This window comes from Macrobrachium rosenbergii, chromosome 21 (genome assembly GCF_040412425.1).
Source record: "Macrobrachium rosenbergii isolate ZJJX-2024 chromosome 21, ASM4041242v1, whole genome shotgun sequence".
Classification (NCBI taxonomy): Eukaryota; Metazoa; Arthropoda; class Malacostraca; order Decapoda; family Palaemonidae; genus Macrobrachium; species Macrobrachium rosenbergii.
The window spans coordinates 65,446,773-65,457,567 of NC_089761.1; the positions used below are offsets into that span (position 1 = coordinate 65,446,773).

A 10,795-nucleotide genomic window follows, 5' to 3' on the forward strand; every position below is an offset into this window, starting at 1 on the left:
TTTTGCCTAGTTGCAGAGGCAAATTTCTGCATAATGCAATGGCCTTGTTGACAGGAGAAAGGCGATCTTGGATCGCCAAATAGAGCATGAATGCGTCAATGGTCCTTATAATAATTTTCTCTCCTCGAATTTTCAGTGAAAAAGTTATAATAAAAGCAAAAATCCTAAAGTTAAATATTATTATGCAACGCATTCATCAAGTAAATTTCAGCCTTATTGTAACAAACTTGAATTGGTTACGAAGGAAAAACCGAGAAAATCTCACTTGAGATATTATACATCATTCTCTGAAATCTTGAAGGGACAGAATGTCTGATAAGCATTCACCGGTGACTGTTCAAAATGGAATTACAAACATTTGGTTTTGCTGAATTGTGTTTTTGTTTTTTCTTCTACTTTGTCACTCGATGCTAGGGTACTCTGTCAATGGAAGGGTTGATTTTTTTTATTGTTGGTGCTGTGGTCATGCTGAGTTAGATAACAGATGGAAGGTAACTGAGAAAGGGACTTTTACTGTGTTAGTCAGCTCGAAATTTAAAAGTGTATCTCGAAATTTTTTTTAGTTTTTTCTTCAAGGAAACAAAATTTCTAATCTTTCTGGTGTTTTGTAGAGAAGGATTGTTTACTTGCTCTTTTCTATTATTGTGGCATATGAACGAAGAAATGCTTTGGTGACAGGAGAACTGTTGCTTGATCTTGTCGTCTTTCAATTGTACAGACGATAAATATTGTACAAAGATACACATATTTACCATGAGAAGCAAAGCACTCTTTTTTGTATTTAACATATTTATTTCTCAATATATATATATATATATATATATATATATATATATATATATATATATATATACATATATATATATACTATATATATATATATATCTATATACATATATATATATATATATATATATATATATATATATATATATATATATATATATATATATATATATATATATATATATATATATATATATATATATATATATATATATATATATATATATATATATATATATATATATATATATATATATATATATATATATAGGATGTTTCATAAATTAGAAACCTCCCCCTACAGCATAAACTAAAACTGATATGGACAAAAACAAAAGTAATTCAGAACAGGTATTTATTTAAGTTTCTCTCTGAGTATTTAATATTTTGTGTGGCCTCCATCTGCCTGTACCACAGCCTGCATTCTTGAGGGATATGATTTTAGCAAATCGCAAAAAAGCTGAGACTCAAACTTCATTTCCCTGAGCACTTCAGTCACCTCTCTTCGCAGGTTATTGAGGCTTGGTATACCATCATTGTTCATTGTGCGCGCTTCAACACGATCCTTTAAGATACTACCAATGTTTTCACACACATTAAGGTCAGGGGAGCTACCTGGAAATTCACTTGACGAGAAGACATCGATACCACTGTTTCGAAGCAGCTCCTGTGTCTGAAGAGCCTTGAAACATGGTGCCTTATCATGCAAAAATGTGACTTCTTCAACAGATAACACATTTTCAGGATCTTTGAGGAAAGGAAATACTCCACCAGTAAGCACAGTTCCTCTGAAGTATTCACCATTCCATGACTGTCCTTTTCTTTGATGATCCACATTAACCGCTCGGCTGTGAAACAGAAAAATTCCCAAACATTCAGGAAATTTCACAACTTGGCGATAGCGCACGTCATAGCTGATATCATCCAACTTACAGTCCAAATGATGTCATATTTATGATTTGGCTTCCTGACTGTGTAAATGAAGAATTCATCTGATGCGACAACATGGAGTAAGTCAGTTTCATCCCAATTTTTAAGAAATGATCCACAAAACCATGCAGAGTCTTCTCTCTTTTGCTGAGTGATGTTGGGCTTGCTGATAACATGAAGTGGCTTGATACCAGATTTTTCAACTCACAATATACAGCAGTATAATTTCTCTTCTTTCCCCTTTTTGTTTCTAGTTCAAGCGCCAATTTACGTAAAGACTTTCTTGGTCTACCCACTGCCTCAGCTATGATATCTTTTGACTCCTGAGAAAGGACTTCAGGCCTTCCAAGGTTCTCACTCTTTTCGTGATGACAGTCATATGGATTTTTGTTCCAGTTTCTTTTAACAAAGGATTCATCTCTTTTAATGTATTTAGCTATCCAGGAATGTGAAATGAAGGATGCGCCAGCATCCCTGACCTCTCTGAAGGTTACAGCCCGGATTCAGTCAATCCATCTGATTTCCTCCAAGTCGTTATCCATGGCTGTGTCTAACTCCGTCACTCAGTCTGAAAATACAAGAAATGTAAAATGAAAAATAGCTTAATAGAAACTTAACATAATGTACTTGGAGATAGGCTACAGCAGACCCAGTATATATATATATATATATATATATATATATATATATATATATATATATATATATATATATATATATATATATATATATATATATATATATATATATATATATATATATATATATATATATATATATATATATATATATATATATATATATATATATATATATATATATATATATATATATATATATATATATATATATATATATATATATATATATATATATATATATATATATATATATATATATATATATATATATATATATATATATATATGTATATATATATATATATATATATATATATATATATATATATATATATATATATATATATATATATATATATATATATATATATATATATATATATATGTGCAAAATATATATATATATATATATATATATATATATATATATATATATATATATATATATATATATATATATATATATATATATATATATATATATATATATTGTATATATATATATATATATATGTATATATACATACATACATGTATATATATATGTATATATATATATATATATATATACATATATATATATATATGTATATATATATATATATATATATATATATATATATATATATATTGTATTTGTAAGTATGTATATATATACATATATATATATATATATATATATATATATATATATATATATATATATATATATATATATATATATGATATTTTATATATATTGTATTTGTAAGTACAAGTATATATATTAGTACATATATATATATATATATATATATATATATATATATATATGTATATATATATATATATATATATATATATATATATATATATATATATATATAACCCGCGATATAATATATATATGTATATATATGTATATATATATATACATGTATATATATATATATATATATATATATATATATAAATTTCTGACTCACGTCGGGATCGAACCCAGGTCTCTCAGGTGGAAAGCAAGGGCGTTATCCACTGAGCCATACAAGTCTAAAAGAAGTTGGAACCTGAGAGCAACTGCACCTAAGGAATTACCTGGGCAAGCGACTGCTTGCATACCAGCCGAAGTTTTCCCCAACTTCCCACTCAGCAATGACCCAATAGACAACATTTCATTCGAATTATCCCTTCTGGAGTGAATAAGATAGAAATCATCAACACACAATCACGCAGGAACAGAAATAAATTTCTGACTCACGTTGATGATTTCTATCTTATTCATAAGATATATATATATATATATATATATATATATGCTTATATATATATATATATATATATATATATATATATAGAAATCATCAACACACAGTTCATTGGCAGTGGAACAGCAAATAAATTTTACTCACGTGGATCGTTTTATCAATCATGAAGGCAAACTGAGCCATACAGAATCTAAAAGACCTGGAACCTCCGAGAAACTGTCACCAGTGCGAATTATATGGGCATAAATGCGGACTGCGTTGCATACCAGCGATTTTCCCCCTATTCAGCGACCCAATAGACAACATTTCATTCGACACTTATCCCTTCAGTCACGACGATAGAAATCATCAACGACAATCACGGCAAAAGACTTAAATTCTCGATGGCTCACGTCGGGATCGAACTGGTCTCTCAGGTGGCTTTTCGTCAGCTGGATCCACGATTCCACCATTTATCACTTATATAAATCTAAAAAACGGAGATAGACCAAGGTAGCGTGGGAATTACCTGGGCATTGCTGACTTTGTAGCTTCATGGAGTTTTCTCTTCCGACATAAAATGACCATAACAAGACAACATTTCAAACGTACTAATGAACTTATCATCTGGGTCAGTGAATAAGACAGAAATCATCAACACACAATCACGTGTGGAACAGAAATAAATTTCTGACTCAAGTTGATGATTTCTATCTTATTCACTCAGAAGGGATAATTCGAATGAAATGTTGTCTATTGGGTCATTGCTGAGTCGGGAAGTTGGGGAAAATCCTGGATATGCAAGCAGTCAGCTTGCCCAGGTAAATTCCTTCGGGTGCAGTTGCTCAGGTTCCAACTTCTTTAGATTTGTATGGCTCAGTGGATAACGCCCTTGCTTTCCACCTGAGAGACCTAAAAAATCCCGACGTGAGTCAAAATTTATTTCAAGAGCTTTCCAAACGTGATTGTGTGTTGATGATTTGGGCTATTCACTCAGAAGGGATAATACAATGAAATGTTGTCTATTGACGGTCATTGCAGAATCGAATCTCGGCAAAAGACTGGTATGCAAGCAGTCAGGTTTGCCCAGGTACTGAATAGGTTTTCGTCGCAGGTTCGTGTCCCCAGGTTCCAATTCATTTATCACTTCTGTATGGCTCAGTGGATAACGCCCTTGCTTTCCACCTGAGAGACCTGAGGTAGCGATCCTGACGTGAGTCAGAAATTATTTCTGTTCCACACGTGATTGTGTGTTGATGATTTATATATATAATATATATTATTTCACCAGATACGTATATATGGTATACCACAATGGCCTCTAACTATCCATACAGTATATATAATGTATATATACATAAGTATATTTTCCCCGAAAAATTTTGCTGCATATATATAGGCACGGTGGTGTAAGATGCCCTCACGAAGTAAGAGGCCCCCCAGAGGTATTTGTGTATTTCCTTGCGTTTGCATCCATATTGATGATTAGGTAATCTGTGCCATGTTTATTCAGAAGTGTGATCAAATCATGTAAACATCTAAGCCGCTTTGTCAGATTGGGACCAAATTTTGTGTTTTAACCACTTTCTATATAAGTTTTGTATGATTTTGCCAGCATTTTAGGAAAATATTGTTGTTGGTTTCTAGCCCCTGTGGTTTTTGACATATGTTTTGAGGATATGAGAGTAAAATGAGATTGATTTTAATCTTTCATTTCACAATTCAAGGAGACCACATTTGATTTTTTTAATATAGACTTTGGAGTAAAAGGCGCCCCAGCCAATGAGACAAGAAGTTTAGTGGTAGGCTTTTTACCTTGCATGTAGGTATTTTATCTCATTTATAAATGGAAACAGGCAACACTATAGCCTCTGTTGGAATTATCTGATTTTTCAGAATAACCATGCCTGGTCATTTTGTGAAGAAAACAGTGTGCATCGTAAAGAGAAAATGCTCTCGGGTTTGTCCTTCAATAAATTAGAGGAGGACAGGCCTCAAAATGTTTATCAAGAGAGTACAACGTTCCTAGTAAACTCTAAGGCGACACCGAGATGGAAAAGTGAAATATCCTGGAAATATTACACTTGGGATTTTAGGCAAAATACACAATTTAAGATGTTAATAAGCCAAATACAAAAAATAGAGAAGGCTCTATTTGACTTAACAACAACAGATGTAAGACGACTTGCATTTAAAATTCCAGAAAAAATGAAAGTACATTACCATTTCTCAAAAAAAGTCTATAATGGCTATGAAAGACTGGCTGAATGCTTTCTTGAAGGGAACCTCTCAGCTATCCACATAAAAAAACAAGGGCAACAAGCATAGAAAGACCAAGTTGTTTTTACCGTTCTCAGGTGGCTGCTTATTTTAAGGTATACCATCAGATTTTATTGGGAAACAATAATAGTCCAAGGAATATGTGGAACATGGATTAAACAGGTACCACAAACATCCAGAGGTCCATTGATGTTGTGGCAACAAGGGGAGTCAAAGTGATAGGACATATTACAAGTGGAGAACAAGGTCAGACAACATCAGTGGACCTCTGGATGTTTGTGATACCTGTTTAATCCATATTCCACATATTCCTTGGACCATTATTGTTCCCCAATAAAATCTGGTGGTATACCTTAAAACGAATGAATGCAAGTGTAGCATTCCTTCCTCCAGTCTTCGAATTTGAGTGGATGGCAGCCCACCCTGATCCATTGCCCAGTGCACAGCAAATGGATGGACTGACGCTGATTGTTTCCTAGAATGGTTTCAGCACTTTGTTTCACATGTTGAGCCTTCTCAACAAAACAGACACATTGTAATCTTAGATAGACATGATGCTCACAAAACATTAGTTGCTATAGATTTTGCATGAGAAAATGCTCATTGGGGCAGCAGAGAACTCTGGCAGCACCTCAGGTGACTGAGCAGCCTCGTCAGGATCACACTGCTCACCCTAGTAAGGGAGGGGTCTAGAAAAGGTGGCCCAAGTATTGCCTGCCCCCAACTGTCAGGCCAGCTTGCCGCTGCTGGATGCCTTACCCACTTGCGGTCAATTCCAACAATGAAAGAAAAATCAGGACGTGGAACATACGTAGCTTAATGGACAGAGATGATGTTAACAGGCCAGAGAGAAGAACGGCACTCATCGCAAGGGAACTGGCGAGATACAACATCAACATTGTAGCATTAAGCGAAACAAGACTTGCTGAGGAGGGTTCAGTCTCAGAGTCAGGCAGCGGGTACACATTCTTCTGGAAAGGGAAGGCCTAGAATGAAGATAGAATCTATGGTGTTGGATTCACTATCAAGACCAGCCTCCTGAAACAGATCCCTGGGCTCCCTACTGGCATCAATGAGTGGTTGATGAAGATCTGCCTCCCTATCAGCAACAAGTGCTTTGTCACCATCATGGGTGCTTGTGCTCCCACCATGGCAAGTGCGGAGGAGATCAAAGAGCAGTTCTATATCAGCTTGGACAACCTCATGTGCTCCACACCAGTTAACGACAAGCTCATCCTGTTGGGTTATTTCAACACCAGCGTTGGCAAAGACAGTGAGCAATGGAGAGGAATGATAGGGAAGCAAGGTGTTGGCAAGATGAACAGCAATGGCCTTCTATTGCTGAGTAAGTGTGCTGACCACTAACTACCCATAGCCAGCACAGCATTCAGACAGGATGACAGGTACAAGACCACATGGATGCACCCTCGAACCAAACATTGGCATCTCATGAACTATTTCATCACTCGCTGATGTGACTGCAGTGACTTTCTCATCACCAGGGTGATGTGTGGTGCAGATTGCTGGACAGACCACTGGCTCATTCGAGCTAAGCTCAACATTCAAATAGTCCCCAACTACTGCAAGCATCCAAAAACCATTAGAGCAGCCTTCAACACAGCAAGACTCCTGTCACCCAGTTATCAACAGGAGTTCCAAACCAGCCTGGACGAGAAATTCGAGACCTTGGAATCCCTACCTGGCAGTTCAGAAGAGAAGTGGAACCAGTTCAAGGAAGTGACCGCAGAGACTGCCAAGACTGTCCTTGGCCCAAAAAAAAAGTGTCTACCAAGACTGGTTTGATGAAAATGATGAAGCCATACAAACCCTGGTGGACAGAAAGAGAAAGGCCTTCATAGAATGGCAAAACCACCCCAGTTTCCCAGCTCGTCAAGACAGATTCAAAGATTGTCAGGCCAGAGCCCAGAGGGAGCTCCGTGCTATACAGGATCAATGGTGGGAAAAGAAAGCTGAGGAAGTACAATACTACATAGATACCAACAACTCAGAAATACTGTTTTGCACCATCAAGAAATTTGTGGCCCTTCCATGAGAGGAACAGCCCCTCTGCGCTCTGCTGACGGCTCCACCACTATCAAGGACAGGGAGGGAATTAGTGCCAGGTGGGAGGAGCACTCCAGCCAGCTGCTCAACCTGCCTTCCACAGTTGTCCAAGAAGCCATACAACAGATACCTCAGAAACCTACACAAGGCAACCTAGACCTCCCTCCTACCGAAGAAGAAGTCAAAATTGCCATAAAACAAAAGACCTGTGGCAAAGCACCAGGGAAAGATGGGATCCCTGCAGAGTTTATCAAATCCCTTGGAACCTGAGCTTTAGGTGCATTCCATGATGTACTCTCGACCATATGGGAGATAGAAGACATGCCCGCAGGCCTAAGAGATGCAACCATAGTGGCACTCTACAAGAACAAAGGGTCCAAATCAGACTGTGGTAACTACAAAGGAATTTCTCTACTCTCTGTTGCCAGGAAGATCCTCACCCACATCCACCTCAATAGACTGATTGGCATCTCAGAAAGTGCCCTGCCAGAAACCCAGTGCGGCTTTCGCCCTGGACACAATACCACCAACATGGTCTTTGCGGTACATCAGATCCAGGAAAAATGCATCAAGCAGCAGATGGACCTCTATGCGCTGTTCATAGATCTGACCAAAGCATTTGACACTGTCAACAGGGACGCTCTTTGGTCCATACTCACAAAGCTGGGATGCCCCCTAAGTTCACTACTCTGATACGAATTCTCCATGAGAACATGACCGGACAGGTCCTTTCCGACGGTAATGTCACAAACACCTTTCAAATTACAAATAGAGTTAAGCAGGGCTGTGTTCTCACGCCAGTGCTATTCAACTGGTTCTTCACGCAGGTCCTACTGCATGTGGTGAAGGACCTCAACCTGGGTGTGTACATCACATACCACTCAGACGGCTCAGTCTTTGACTTCCACCACCTGTCTGCCAAAAGAAAGACCCTTGAGAAGCTCATCCTTGAAGCACTTTTTGCTGATGACTGCGCCCTCATGGTGCACAAGGAGATTCACCTGCAGACCATTGTAGACTGCTTCACAGAGGCATCACGGCTGTTCAGGCTAACAAATAGCCTTGGGAACATGGAGGTACTGGTCCAGGCAGCCCCAAACACAACCAGACCACAGCCTGCCATTACCATCAATGGCAACACACTAAAGTGTGTGGAGACCTTCAGGTCCCTGGGCAGTACAATCTCTGCAGATGGATCTCGGACAAGGAAATTACCTCCAGAATCCAAAAAGCCAGCCAAGCTCTTGGAAGACTGAGAGTGAAAGTCCTGCAGCAGAAAGGCATCAAACGATCAACAAAACTGAACATCTACAAAGCTCTCCTCACTCCTGTATGGGTGTGAAACGTGGACCCTATACCGAAGACACATCAAGCAGCTCAAACAATTCCATAAAAGGTCATTGCGCTCTATTATGGGCATCTGCTGGCAGGACAAAGTCACAAATCAGGAAGTACTGGACAGAGCTAGTTTGTCTAGTATCGAGTCGATGCTTCTGAAGGCCCAACTTCGCTGGACAGGCCACTTTATCAGAATGGATGACAGCCACATCCCCTGGCAACTCATGTTTGGCCAGCTGAAAGAGGGAATACACAAGCAAGGAAGACCCAGACTAAGGTTCAAAGACACCTTAAAGAACAACCTTAGGTGGTGTGGCATCAAACCTTGAGACCTGGAGGCCTCAGCAAAAGACAGAAAACTGTGGAGATCCCTCACCCAAACAGCAACTGCCGCATTTGAGGAGGATCAGGGACGCCGTCTCACCAATGCAAGAGACAGGCGTCACAGAGCAGTACCCCCAGCAATACAGTCCACAGACCACAAACGTGACACCTGCGGACGCCTGTGTGCCTCCAGCTTCGGGTTGCAGAGCCACAGGTGTTCATATAACTGAATGCACAGGTTCGTCATCATCGAACCACGACGGACTACCGATATGATAGCTTTACCACCTCATTGCACACAAAAAATGCGGCCTGTAGATGTTTCTTAATTGAAATCTTTGAAGGCTGTCTACAATAGAGCAGCAGATGGATAGTCGCATACACAGAAAGACGAATCAACCAAAATGAAGTTGCAGGAATGTACGCAACTGCATTCAGCACAAACCTTCCATTGAAAAGGCTGTTGATGATTTCAGAGCAACAGATTTATGGCTTTTTAATCCTGATATTTTTTCTAATAAAGATTTTGTTGCAGGAGAATTAACAGAACAACTGTCTGAGTCTGGAAGTCCTATCTCTGTAGAAAAAAAGCCTAGTCACACAAGAGTGTCTTAGTTCAAACGAAAAAGTATTAAGTGCTGGTCCATCAAATGAACTAGAAAACCCAAGACCTGCCTTAGAGAAAACATCACAAAGTGTCAAAGACCCATGCAGCCCACCAAAGTCCAGACAAATCACTGGTTATTCGACTGAGTTCACAGAAGCCTCTCCTACATGCAAAGAAAGCAACAATCTCCATCCTTTTTTTCTTTGAGGTTTGATGAATGGTCCTGTATAGTTTGCGGAGACCCCTTTGCAAAATGCAGCCTTCTGAAAAATTTGTGCTGTTTATGTCACGTGGAAACTGACTACATGAAGATTGCACTCGTGGAACTTTTTCTTATATTTGCCAAAACTGTGGTTCAGAAGAATTACTTTTCATGTAAAATTTTACCAGAAGAAAGTACAGCAAATTTTAATGGAATTCTGTTTCCATAAAATTAGATATCATTAATGCAGTGACCTGAAAATCAGTTCAGACAACAAACTAAATATAATGAAGTGATTTTTTTATTTTAGAGGAAATTCATGATTTTTATCTGATGAATATTTGTTTTAGTTATTTAACTAATTAACCAAATGAACAGTTTTATTTAGATTCGTAAGTTA

The 10,795-nt window shown here is 37.6% G+C and overlaps 1 protein-coding gene across 1 annotated transcript; it reads left to right on the top strand.

The window, feature by feature from the left end:
- Nucleotides 1-8,637: 8,637 nt before the first annotated feature.
- On the top strand, nt 8,638-9,180 carry LOC136849524 (uncharacterized). Its single transcript, XM_067122867.1, has one exon. The coding sequence runs from the start codon at nt 8,638-8,640 to the stop codon at nt 9,178-9,180; it is 543 nt and encodes a 180-aa protein (XP_066978968.1).
- Nucleotides 9,181-10,795: the final 1,615 nt, after the last annotated feature.